Raw genomic sequence first — 15053 nt, 5'->3', positions numbered from 1 at the left:
GTTCATGGATTCACTCTTCAGGACGGCGTTCTACTCCGTTCCCGCTGAGAAAAGACGGAGTTTACGAGCCCTGTAACCGCTAGTGTATCTGTGTGTGTTGATACTCCAAGGAAGTATGTGTTGTTGAATTTGTTTTGCATATATATTTTGCATAAGTGGTCGGACAAACATTTCAGAACGTATCACTAACATCATTAGTACCATGTTTACATAAACATACCCATAGAATAAACAAACAGCTCGGGTTTTGCATAAACCTATGAATGGCAGTCATTGAGTGGTTCCAACAACAAGGGAGATACTATTATCCCTGAGTGATCTCAATAACAATGGAGATAATATTTTATTTACTGTTATAACAAAAGAAGCGGCATCCATAACAGCTGAGAAGGCATCAGGTAATGCTGGTGAGTAAAAATAATAATAATCGGTTTCTCGTCCATTTTATAAGTGACACTGTCTAAAAAGATATTTAGACCCGATATTTTTTAAACATTTCCATTTTGGTGTTTGTAGTCATCAGATTTGCATATGCGAACTCAGGGACATGAGGATCCGTATACTATGAAAATGCAAGATCTGAAGGTACTAGACAACTCTATAGTGCTCCGCAATGGATTGACCATGTGTTGGCAGCTGGATTTTGGAAATCATATAATACATTAATATCTTATTAACTTTATAATTTCTTGTAGTTGATATGCATCTCTGTCAATCCATGATAAGAATACAGAACATTATATTCATGGCTATAGAATATACTCAATGTATTTTGTTACAAGGTTCTTGATAAAGCAAAAGGATCTCGGTTAAATCAGGAAAAAATTTGTCCATGTCCATTGTTTGGAGTTGCTGTAACATACATTATTAGCTGGATTTAATTTTCGCTGAAGAAAAAAACATTTTGGCTGTTTTTCACTGTAATTTGATGGGTTAAATGTAAAATATAGGGGGAAAAGTTATATTCACTGGATATTATTTTCACTGAACATATTACAAGTGAAAATAATGTCCTTCCATAGATTTTATAAAAATGTCGCTTTCCCTTCGCCATTAAGGACATTACTTTTTGTATGTCAATTTATAATTCTCAGACTCGGGTTATTTAATAGTTTATCAACCTGGTAATTTCATATAGTTGTTTAAACCATAACTCAATTGTATGACGAAGCGCCTACGAAAAGTGGGGCCCCACAATCGATTATACTAGTAAAATAACATTGATATCCAAATTTATAATTATTACATGGAATTTACAAGTTCAAGAACTCAGTGACATATACATGAACCTCAAGTAATGTATTCTTGTAGTCCAGAAGTTTACGTTAGAAACTCGTTTTCTAATTTAGATAAATGACATTGATGTCATATAAATAAAATATCAGTTTATATCAGAAACATCATTTTAATACAGTGATATTGATTGGAAGCACATAATGATTTAAAAGCTTGCAGCATCAACATGTTTTGATGAATTAAAACGCGACATGCCCTGGAGTGTTCGACGATTGAGGAAGATTAGATATAACGTACATTCATCCCATGTATATCGACTGCAGTAAATAAACTATATGGCTGGGAGGGGAAAATTATTATATTTCGCGTAAAGTATATGCATGCATAATATTCAACACAATCATCTGGAATACCATGCTGGAGATGAAACACGGTGTATTAAAAGTGTGTTAAAAGAATTTAACACAATTTGTGATAGAATTAGAATTTAATTTTTGAAACTGGAAAATATTATAATTCTCTAAGGCACTGTCTGTTCATAGAAAGAAACAGCTATTGCATTTCACTGTTTTCTGAAATGTGATACAGCTTTTAATATCGCAAATAGCTGGGGCAATGCTTTTTAGATTATGTTACCCATTGCGGCTGTTTTCTGCATCATACATCACCAAGTAATATGTGGAAAACTTTTAGTTCCCATGAAAGTGCTCGTTATTCTTGTTGCGTGTCAAGACGTCGTGTGTTCCTAACGATTTGTCAATATTCGTTTGAATTAATTAAGTCTAATAAGAGCACATATATCACATACACTCGTAATGGTTGTGAATATTAATACTGCCAGCAAAGAACGAAACTGAAAAGCATCAATTTGGAAAATTGTATTTTAAATTGATTATGAATTTAATATGTTCTCTATTGTAAGTTGACAGAGTGATTAGATGTGACATGCATTGTGCATTACTACGAGAAAGATACGTTATTAGTACAAAGGAAATCACAACGGGTAATACAATATGGTCGAAAATACTAAAAGCACATCAAAGTTATAATTGTCCTTATACTAGAATACATTTGTCTTATATTGGTTCTTTTGTCATATAACTATAAACTAAGAAACTCGTTGTCAGGCCTGTTTTAAGTGATAACGGTTTTCCATTATCAAATTGACTTATGAAACAAAATTCACTGGTTGTTGAGATATACCGTGTATGTGACCACGCATTGTGATTCGTTCGTGGGTATCTCAAATGTAGGCCACATTTGTTAAAGTTCACTGTAACTATACGCGGGTGCCACTGAAATATTTGTGGCCATGAAGCAGAGTTTACGAAATATTACTACGATCCATATAAACGATCGCGATTTTTTTTAAAGCAGCCTTCAAAAGTTTAAGCATAATTCCACGAATTATGGGGTTTTGTTTCTCATAAACTTAGTTTTGTATTGTATGTGTGAACACAGTGCTAATAATAAAGTTACTAAAACATGAAAATTAATCATTTTAATAACCAGGATAATAAAATTGAACAGAAATGGAATTATACAAAACCACGGCGTCATCTGTGGCCGAGCAATTCACGACAGGTGAAATATTGTATTATAGGTAAAATTTATTGGTAAGGAAATATTAAGCAATCACTACACGTACACATTAATGTTTTCTAATCGCCTGAATGACTGTATGTGAGAACAATAATATAATAATTTGTTATGAATCAATCATTATATTTTCAAAAAACCTTAAAGATGTGACCTACTATTAAATAAATATACCATGATGGTTTAATAAAATCCTATAAATGAATTATTTTCGAGGTTCAGTTTTACCATTAGTACAATGTCACTATTAGTATAAAGATGCATATTAACAATACTCACTTACTCACTCTTCGCACCTTAATATTAAGAACAGTTCTCGAAGAAGTCAAATAGTTAATATAGATAACTCATAGTTTAACGTGAACGTAAGTATGTAAGACGTGCCAAATATTTACATAGCTGAATGGCGTAAGCTAAATCTTATAAATGGCCACAAAAGCAACACAAATAATCAATGAAAAGCAGATTTGTGTGTTGTTGACAATATTTTGTTGGTAATATTTTGATTACACCTTGTTTCTAATCATGTATCTGTTTCGCTAATTGTATTTGAACATAAACATGGTTTCATTTAATAATGCCTATGGTCAATTAAGCCCGCCGACCCAAATACGTAAATCTCAATTTTTTACATTGTATTTGAAGTCCTGGGAAATCTTCCACATGTGATTATGTGCCATAAATAAGCCAGCAAATAGAGACACATTATATTAATATAGTTAAGCATTTTCTGTGTATACCCCCTCAGCTACACAACCGACATGACACCAATAGCTGCAGCACAGTTTAGTATGTAATACGGAGATTTGTACAAAATCAAGAATACAACCTCAAGCTTAATTGTAACAAAAAGAAATACGGCGAGATATACAAAGTGGCCCTGTATGTCTTATCGATGATTGCTGATCAGATGAAGCTAAAAATAAGCTGGCGTGCGTGTGTGAATGGATGTATGGATAGATGTATGGGTGGATGGATTGATATGTGGACGAATGGGTGGTAGTGTTTATGGTTGGATGGATGGAATGAACATGAATGAGTGGGTGGAAGGAAGGAAGGAAGAAAGGGAGGAGAAAGAAAGAATTAAAGAACGAAAGGGTCGATAGATAGAAAGAAAAAAAGGCTAGATAGATAGAAGAATAGATGGTTGGATATTTGATTGATTGATTGACACGGGCGAATCATGCTTGCAGAAGTCATTTGTAATAAACAGATCAACACAACTATCAGTCCGTGTGCATATCTTCAGTGTTGAAATGATATGTGTGCGTTTATAAAAATTATGACATTCATGAAGAAAGCCATTCAGTCTGGCAATGTGATGTGCAATGATGCATGATTAACTGTTGACGATGTACTATCTATAAATAATGTAGATTTTCTTGTCTTCATTGCACGTATACTAGTTGTAAATGACCACGTGATTGAGGGCTTATCACGACATTATCACAATCACGTCATCGTTATTAATAGACATCTATTAAATTAGTACGCATTGTTAGTTTGATAACATCATTGCAATCATCGTGACCATCTCTCATTGTCAGATATTGCAATCTGAATCATGTATCACGTAGCTATGTATGTAATATATATTAGCAACCTGTATCTTTTATTAAGGTTTATTTGTACCTTTCTCTCATCTGCATGAATTATATAGTAGGTATCTTAGTTATTATATGTACTATTATATATGTATTTTATACCACATGACTATGACAGCCAATCAGATTCGCGTATTGTAAGTAGACTTCCTGCTGACATATTCGTATGTCTACTTCCATCCGTGTACCTTCCTCCCGAATTTACTTGTCCAATAACTTATCAATGGACCACATTACGCGGAAATATTCATGAAATAATTGTGGTTGCGCGATTCCTCTCTCTAAAGAATCCGAGAGACGTAGACTTTGTCGCAGTACGGTACCACTGTGTTTGATTTTGTGTGTTTTGACATTATATCCACATATTAACATAGTATGCATAATATATTTTTTGAAAGAGAATGATGTTGACATAAGCCTATACTCAAGCAGTGTGCAGTTCTTTGTGCAGCTGTTTCAGTGTGGCGTATAGCGGCGACCCGGAGATCATAAGGTAGTGCCGGCTAATTCTTCGCCAGGCTGAAGTTGCTGAAATTAGATTTATACAACCATGATTAAACTCAATAAATGCAATCACTGCTCTTGAACTCATTCAACTTGTATATTTGCACTGCGATGATGCCTAGAAAGATTGCAATGTACGATTAAGTGCCACAATTTCTGTTTTAGATTTATACGTTATAATAATACAAATGTTCACGCCAATAGCGGTAGACAAACAGTTTTATTGACCTTCTGAGATCTAAAATTGTATGTCCACCCCCGTTGGGATGAACATTTGTACAGTGTAGTATATGTCTTCATATTCAGTTTCAATCAATTACTTTCTATTTAAAATGTGTGCACCCCCCCCCCTTGTGCTATATATATTAAATACATTATGCTAATTATATACGTGGTTGGACGACTGATTATGTGTACCACCATCGCGGGGTGTGCATTTATCGAACCTTGTCATCACCGTCCTTACACGATATGTCGAATATTCTGCTGTCTTTAAGGTTAGTCATCATATGTTGTGCCATTTAACACAATTGCCATGTATATGTTTGTTTTTACTGAGGATTTGTTCTTGTAATTTGTTTCTTATCGGTACGTTTGAGTAAGTATCCCTCACATAGTGATAACCATTAGCTGTGTATAAATAAATATGTCGTATATGTATGACATTGTCAGTGAAAGAACCAGATATTGCAATACCATGTCTAGGTACTAACTGTAGTCTGGAAAATCGTATGTTCGATAAAACTTGATTTCCGATGTCATCAAGAACTCAAATCCTAAACTGTATCTAGGACTTATGCACGTGCGTAGTTATATCCAACATGTGCATGTTAAGTTTCGGTTTTAAGCAATATTGTGTATATTTACATATAAATTGGGGACAACAATGTGGGACATTTTGCTCAGTATTTAGACAACGAACACACATTGAAACATGCTTAAATTCTTGTTTTACAACGCTTGTATAAGCTTGGTCGTTGTCTAATTGTTATGCAATGAGAATATTGTATCCAGTGACTCGGACTTTTTAAAATCTGTTGCCGCTGTTTCTCACTGAATTTACCACAAATTTGGGAATACATTTTCCTCTAGTGTGTGATCATATCTGGCCACTCGACCATATGCTGCAAGTGAGTGTAGTACTCGTGGCGAACGGTGAATATTTACCCGTTAACTTGTTGTACTCTTAAACATTTCAATCCAAGAGTACTTCCGCTGTCTCATACTCGAAATGGGTTTAAATTCAGTACCTATAGCCAAAGCAATAATTCAACAAGAATTCAACATTTCGACGTGGAAGCCGCTCGTACCATACACGATAAATCATTATGACAAACAAAATATCTAGTCTCTCAAAAAAAAAATTATCGAAAAATTATGTGAATGGAGAGTCTACGTATGTACTTTGTTTCGCAAGAGACGTAGTTTTGAAGGTGATGACAGTATCCTCCTATCATATTAGAGTAGTACATTCATTGTAGGGTGCTGTATTGTACATTCCTTATAATTAGGCCCAGTTCGCGCGTACGAGGTTAATCAGTTACCGGGCGAGATACATCAACATTACCAAAGTCATAGTTACCACGTGCAATCGAATACTTCATATTAGTCCTCACAAAGCCTTACTCAACATTTTTTTTTATTCATTTTGCTTTTCCGATTTTCAACTTTAAACTTACCTTAGAACCAGCGTACCATGTTCACTCACGTTACATATAAATAATTCTCCACATATTTATTTCAACCTTATTTTAAAATGTATCTTATATTTTATATAATTATTTTCGACGTATATCTTTCATCTCCATATTTATATCAAGTTTGACATATATCAATCATACTCAATGTTCTCTAGTGTGCAATAACTACAATCGATGACAAGACGGAGTTATTATCCCGGATGTACAAGTTAATAACCAATCAAAAAGCTTATTCCATACGGAGAATTTAGAAATATTGAAAATTATCAGATTGGAATGATATCACTGCAGCGTCTTTCTTTGATGAAAATAATTCACAGCGATCGTGTATTTCATGTTTTAAAATGATATTCTAGTCCGTGTTTTTAAACACAATTTGTTTCGATTAGTGCATAATATATACATAATTTTGTACTATTTTAATAGGAACAACTAGGCAGTTCGGACCTTTATCATTTTCGCTGAAGACTCAAGAAATTGAAATGGAAATTAACAATTCAGATAACACGACATCACTTATGTCACACAATGTGACGGAAGGTACCCCGATGGTTCGAGAGGTGGATTTTAATTGGGTTGATATCTGTAAATCCGCTATGGGAATCATAGGTGCCATTGGAAACGCAATCGTTATCATCATCGTTTTAAGAACCAAGAAATTACAGAGTATAACAAACACATGTATTGTCAGTCTCGCGGTTGCTGATCTTTTCACGTCCGTTCTTATTATTCCATATCCACTAGTGCACATTCCATCGGGATTTGTTGGGGAACTTGTCTGTCGATTTTATGTTTCGGGATTTCTACTATGGATGAATTTTGACGCCTCTGTATTCAACCTTATGGTCGTCACCGCCGAGAGATATTTTGCAGTCGTCCACCCGATAAAACATAAAATCCATTTCACGAAGAAGATGATGCAAGTACTGATTATTGGTGTATGGGCTTTATCGGTCGTTACGCATAGCTTTTGTCTATATATCTGGCAATATGATCGCGAAGAGGGTGGCTGCAAACTGGATTGGCCGGGATCATTGGCATTTCAAGCATTTGTGGGTATAGGACTGTTCTTTGCAACTTATTTTCTCCCTGTAATTATCATGTTTTCCGCTTATTGGCGCATCATGATAATATTAAAAAAACGTTCTAAAGAACTTGGCAACAATAAACAGAGAAGACCAGCACTTTCACTTCTTCGAGCGCGGGAGAAGATAGTGAAAATGCTCTTCATCGTGGTTTTAACATTCGGCATTTGCTGGGCTCCTAATCAGTTTCTGTTTCTTTGCTATAATTTTGGGATGCATTTAGATTTCAGTAGCGTATATTATCATTTAATTACTTTAACAGGGTTTTGTAATTCGTGCATGAACCCTTTCATATATGGATTCCAAAATAAGCAATTTCGTCAAGGGTTCGTGAATCTCTTAGGTTACCGACGTGCCAATACGGTCGGTGACTCCATGATATCAAACATTACAGGCAATGAATAATGACAGGAGTGATAATAAACTAAAACCGACTATCAGGGTAGATTATTATAAGTCATTTTATATATGTTCGAATTTGTTGGTGTTGTTAAGTTGAAAATATCATTTTCAATTTCTGTTCCTTGATTGTCATGTATAGTATTGTTTAGTATTTTTCAGCACGATATGCCCTTATTTTATCAGTGTCAGCAAAGTTTTTTAAGTGACTTTGAATATAATCATTAAAAAGATTCTTTCTTTAAAACAGTAGTTCGTATTAGTTTTAGATAATATGTCTATGAATGTCAGATTGCTTACTGATGCAATGAATAGTTTACTCATTTGGATATCAAAGCCAAAAGCCCTATGGCTCATAGTTTGTCGGGGCACAGGTCAACATGTGTATGTTAATTAGTTAAATGCATAAGAATATGTATCAATACATTTCTACATTTATTCATCTAGTGTTATCTTTATAAACAGTTTAGATTATTCTAGTTTATTCATATTTCCCTATTAACTGAGGAAATTACCCTATTATTTCACTGTTAAGATCGTTTTCATGTGTTCTTACATTAAGAGTTACCCCCTATGAGCAATGGAATCGACCTCAAACATGCTAATTATTATGCAGTGTTACCCATGATTCCTACTCTCGATGGATATGGCGGTCATCAATGCAGTCCACATTTGAATTTAGTTCATAGTTTTCAAGTTATTCACCTATTTGCCCCTCATCAAGGGCACTCACAGTTTAATACAGAAGTTTGTACTACTGATGTAATTACTGGTTGAAATGTTCAGCGTTCTACCCATGAATAAAGAAGTCATTACGACTTTCTTTTGAACTCGATCATTTGAGTCTGCTGTATGTTCTGTGGAGATTTATTAAACGTGGCGAGTTATTCGAACCGAATTCCCACAGCCACATAGTTCAAATGATCAGTCGGTAGCCATTCATAGCATGATTTAGCGAGATTGTTTTTTTTTATTTATCATGAATTTAGAATGCTCATCAGCCGTTTAATATATGCTGTGTGTGCCCTCTCTAACAGCGGAGTCGCATCGGCCTATAATCTACGTTTAAATTAGTAGCATTTCATTTCACAAGGACACAATACTATAATTCAAAATATTGGATGACCATATTTATGTAAATTGCATCTTTACTTTGCCAAGAATATAAGCTGTATTCATGATAAAATATCGCACGGTGACAAGATATATTTGATTTCCCTGACACATTTCACTTGCTTTAACAGATGTTGTGATAAGATGTATTTTCATTCTATTTAGTCAAAATGATTAGTATTTTTTGGTGTTGTTTCTTTAACCATTCTTGAAGTTATTTGATCCAAATTGTAAAGATGGTTATCCGTGTCAGGAAACTGGTTTACGTAATTTGTGGCTGGAACTTCACATCTATCGGTGACGCTAATGACCACGTACGCATTCCGCAACAATCTTGTATATACATGTTACAGTTCCCCCACTTGCTAATTTAAATATACATGTATGGATGGATGGCTGTATTAAGGCATTGACGTCGGTTTTGACTGCCCGTGTGTACGCGAACGTCGTTTGAACCTGGTATCCCACAAGTAGAAACTTATTAATGAGACACCCAAGGGGCATGTAAATTATGTTTCAGGAATCAAAGCTGTATTGGTACACTACTAGTGCGTGTAATGTATGATATGTGGAAATTATAGTTCCATTTTACCATGATTTCTGCTTCTGCACACAAAAATGTTCAAACCATTTAAGAGGTGGGGTTTCCTTGAAATGTGTTTCAAGGGGTGGGTTTTTATGTAAAATTGTTTTACTGGACGGTGTTTTGTGGAATTTTGCCGTTCGGGCCGTGATCATCACAAAAGTTGGTGCCTCGTATACACGTCCTCGACTTGTGTGATGCGGCTCAAATGACACGAGCGGCGATACGACTCTATTTGCAATTTCACTGGCACTTTTATGAATCCTTTCATCAGGGGACTTTTTCGTATGAGTTTGTAATATTCCGCAATTGCATGTTGTCTGTGTTATGTAACCATTTTTATTTCTTTCGAAGAGTTTTCTTAAAATAAATTGTAAACTGTATACTACCATTCAGTCATGACTCCATGGGGATACTTGGCGTCTCAGTTTGTCAGGCTTAGTGGCAGGATAATCCTCGCTATTTGTAAACAATTTGCTGGAATATTTAACGAATATGGCTGTATTCGGGCCATGGGAGCACAATAAAACTGAACGGACTATATATAGTGAGTTTCGAAGCTGTAATGAACCAATTCATTCATGAATCTTGTTGAACATATACTCGACGAGTGAACCAGACAGTACGGTATGAGAACAACTTTTTAAATGCTACTCGTTTTTTAGTCATGTTAGTGCTTTGTGAAAACTGAATACAACATCAAGATTATTGTAATACAAATTTCAAGTTTACGGAATGTTTTGATGTGTTTTTCTCCCATAATTACTACCCACCTACGTACGATAGTCAGACAACTTGACCGACCCCAACATGTTGAACAACAAATAAACAACGGCTGCCGTTATGTTATGAAATAGATTGACATTGACATTAGTCAATCTATTTCATAACATGACGGCGGAGAAACCTTGAGAGGTGGGGGAAGTATTTATCGGCAATGATTGTGGTATGCATGTATGAATATTTTTGCATGAGTATGGGGAACGCGAAAAATCGTGCACTGAGTTCAGCGTCTGCCAAATTCCCTGATTTGATTGCAAGTCATTATTGAACATAGTTCGGTCGACACGGATTACTGTGATGTTCACCTGGATTACTGTAACAGTATATCCAGCTGAAATTGTCTTCTAGTTGTAATGCGAAATAGTTACACGTTGCCAGGTTATAATTATCTTAGACTGGACATGATGAATGTTTTTCTCTATGTGACATAGAGAATTAGACAAATTGTAGAGATCGCAACGTGAAGACTCATTTGCGTGAATGCTCAACACCGAGCATATACCGGTAGTAATGTGTGTACGGAATATCGCAAATTACCCTTTACGATATTTTGTATTCGGATTTTAGAATTTCAATAAATTTCATTACTTTTAGACAATTTAGATCGCTGGTATATGGTCAGTTATTTTATTTGCAAATTTAATGCAATATAACAGCAAGTCATGCAAAATGTGGTCCCTTATCAGTATATAAAAAACATACAACGAAAAAAAAATACCTAAAAAACTACAATATGTGATTCCACTGTCAATTCACAAATGAAAGCTTTGGATTGTTTCCTGAAGACTTGCTTCTTGTATTATAATTGTTGGAAATGTTATTGTAAGTTCCATGAGTAGTTGCATTCCGTCAACAGAACCTAACATTTAAATCGTTATTTGTGTGAATGAGTCTACGGCTTTTTGCGCGTTCTACGCATTTGCACAAAGTACGCCATTTCATGAATATATTCTGAGGTCAGTTTATCACATGAGATTAAAACATAATTATTTTTTTTATTTACGGTAATGGCGACACATTGGCAACATTTTAACTGCATTTTGAGGTAGTTCTATCAGCGATCTTCACATCTCAGCAGTAAATCGCTTTGGAGTAGTAGGTGTACCTGCGAATGTACGGGGGGGGGAGAACGAGATCTGTGCCATGCTAAGATACATCATAAAACATTTAAAAAAACAACAACAATAAAACACTCCATAGATTAAATAATTATGGTGTATACACTAACATCATCATGCCACCCCCCTGTCCTTTTCTCATTGCTTTATATCTCATCCATTCCCACTCCTTAAAATGCATAATTTACGACACATAATTTTCAAACCAATATCATAAAACGAGTTATAAACTACAGATAAACGCAGAAACCTCATTACGCTTGCCACTCACATATGCCCAATTCTTTGAATAATTAGTTGATTAATGTGTTGTGTCGTCAGTTTTATTATGAACAGTATTGAGTTATGGTTGATCAGTGCAGTATTTATGAAAGAATTTCTGTTTTCTATTTTGTGAATAGAATTCCTATCACCATACAAAATTATATATGGAAACAATAGGGTCAAGGACTCAAATATGTTATTATGTGGATTGCGAGGGTAACATACAGGACTCTATTTGGGAAAATAAAACTTGATCCTTTCAATTGGAAAATTCCCTTGCGAATTTTTAAAACTCGAGATAATAAAACAATTTTAAACAATTAAAAAGACTTATTTACACGGGTGAGAGAGTTTAAGTATATTGCCCTCGCGTCCACTTTGTGAAAGATTATTGTATTACTTTTGAAATAACAGTAATCCGTTTTTAGACTTTGTTACAAACAACAATGTGCGTATTTGTGTTGTGGGGTTGGGTGTTAAGTATTACTGAACTGGAGGTCGCAATGTCCTGTGACTACATTTTATAAATACAAATTCAAGTTATCGAAATGTGTTTAATTAATTAATATCAATAAGTACAATTAGTGTCAACAAGTATTAGTTTCAACAAAAGCTATAACCATAATTTGCGGTCAATACAAGCCTGGCACCGCCATATGATTTACTATTTCAATAATTCGTCAATAAGTTTTGTCTACTATACGGTCACAGTTGAATGAATGTCCCATGTTACGATATGTGGGTCGGCGTGGACGAGGTATACCCTCTCTGTAGGTCATAAACGCGGTTATTGAGCATCCGTTTTGGAGAATTCCAGGGGCGTCGGTTCGAGTTACGCACACATATTCACTTTGATTTGACATATTATTTACTCTGCCGTGTATTCGGTGTTATTTACTTACTTTACTTTTTATGTCAGCAGCTACTATGAATTTACAATCATTTCTTAGTAATTATACTACATGTACTATTAAATACTTTAGATGTATTATTTACAGTACTAGTGTTTGTTTGCAGACGTGCTTTCCGTTATGCTATATCTAGTGTGGAGTAAAATGCGCATAAAGTGTCTCTGACGTCACAAACAATATGCAGAATATATTTCACCGCTAATATATAGCCATTATACAAATAACACTTTGAAAAAGCCCTCCCTGTATTACAGCTTTCGATACAAGCAAATGACGAGTCTTCGCCTGTAACCGAGAGTGATGTTGATATTGCGTAATCACTAAATAGTTGCTGATTATTATTACAACGTATTGTACCGCTCCAAACACTGTGTTATCCTAATAAATGTCATGTCCACTCATTTCAATGTGCAGTACATTGCCACAATAAGACATGATATCTGATTTATATATATATATTATAATGAACTCCTTATATATATATATTGTTTTTCTTGAGTTATCGCTGGAAATGCATGAAGGATTGCACAAAGCAGCTTTAGAGAAAAATTAAGTGTGCAATACCGTTAAATACATTGGAGCCTGAAATGTAGGTCATACTACTGGCTCAACATGTCACACCAGTCACGTACTATGTCATTAGAATAAACATATGATACTGAAGCATATGTCATCAGTCTATTCATGTCATACAAGATACTTAGGTCACCTTTCTAAGTATCTCTCATGTCGTTACATCAAGCATGTCATCCCAGCATCTCATGTCGTCCTACTGCGCCTAGCAACACATTTATATGAGAATGTGTTATGTTGTTGAGCACCAAAGGACCAAAAATAAGTCTTAGAATAGAATGATGTTTTAGAGAAATCAGGAACTAAATCAGCAAGCATTTTTCCCCCAGATAATACATGTATGTAATACAAGTAAAAGCATTATTGTAAACATTATATATGCTACATAAGGAATATCGATTGTATTCAAATGCAAATTTTAACCACCATACATAAATATGACTGAATATTAATTGTAGTTCCAAACCACTTGGATACTCAATCAAACGCCAGACGCAAAGAAATATGCAGACCAAAGTAAAAATCTTTCTCATTGGAGTGGCTTCAATTTCAGTCGTGAGCATTATTACAGGAATGATTTATGGCGCCTATCGATTCGCAACAGGGGCAGGTAGGTTTCAGACGGTAATATAACGTTAATATATTCGTATACTTGCTATATGTACTATGCAGTCAAATTATTCATTTAATCACTGTGATTAGATTGATTTGTTTAATGTGGTGACATTTTCAGTAGAAATTGGGATAAAAAAGGTAATTATATGGCAGAATGCCCTGACCTTGTCCTGACGTTTGTGTGCTATAAAAGTTATTTCCACGAGTGATGCTGAGTATCTTTCGCAAATGGATACACCGCATCAATAGTTAAAATACCTTCTTTGCACTGAAAACATCAGGGCGAGACCATAACGTGCTGTCACTAATACATGTTCCCAGAATCGTTCAAAATGTTGGTATTAGTGTGCGCAAGGGCAGAGACCCGTTTTAATTTTTTTCAATGATTTGTTATTTCAGTCATATGCAAATGTTAGCAGACGCGCTCTCGTAGCTTCGTTAGCGATGGAATCACCGACTGACAAATGCAGCAAACATAGCGATATGTTTATTTTGTTCTCAAACTAAAAGAGATACAAAATAATCCTTGGGGACATTGGGAATTTCATATGTATTACTATGCTTTTTTATCCCACGTGGATTGAATGTGAGGCATTTTTATATTAAGAGCGAAAATGAATGAGAGTGTGTTAATAGGAGAATAGCCATATATGACAGGTTGTACAGATCTCAAACACAATTTTGACTGCGCATCAAACGTTGAACACATTTTATTATATCCGTTTTATAGGATCAACCATTTGTGTTTTTATTTGTGCTTTTACAGTACATTTTGTCTGCAACTCCTAGCTTGCTATTTTTCCTCACTGGGTGTATAGCTTGTGATTATGACTTTAAATGGTTGAGGGCCCAATGCAATTTTATTACTATGTTGTCAATTTGACAGCATTAGAACCAATGCTCCAAAAATGCAGAAATACTTAATTGGACTGGCTGAAAAAAAAGGTTGTTCATTTTATATGTGGG

The 15053-nt window shown here is 34.9% G+C and overlaps 1 protein-coding gene across 1 annotated transcript; it reads left to right on the top strand.

Annotated features, from left to right (window-relative positions):
* Positions 1–3779: 3779 nt before the first annotated feature.
* LOC144349459 (somatostatin receptor type 5-like) lies at positions 3780–8133 on the top strand. The gene is made up of 2 exons (XM_085505188.1): positions 3780–3933; positions 7070–8133. The coding sequence occupies exons 1-2, from the start codon at positions 3780–3782 to the stop codon at positions 8131–8133; spliced, it is 1218 nt and encodes a 405-aa protein (XP_085361314.1).
* The last annotated feature ends 6920 nt before the right edge of the window (positions 8134–15053 follow it).

This window comes from Saccoglossus kowalevskii, chromosome 11 (assembly GCF_978046115.1).
Source record: "Saccoglossus kowalevskii chromosome 11, keSacKowa6.1, whole genome shotgun sequence".
NCBI classification, from domain to species: Eukaryota; Metazoa; Hemichordata; class Enteropneusta; family Harrimaniidae; genus Saccoglossus; species Saccoglossus kowalevskii.
Note: the sequence above shows the minus strand (reverse complement) of the source record. Positions and strands in the feature narration are given on the sequence as shown.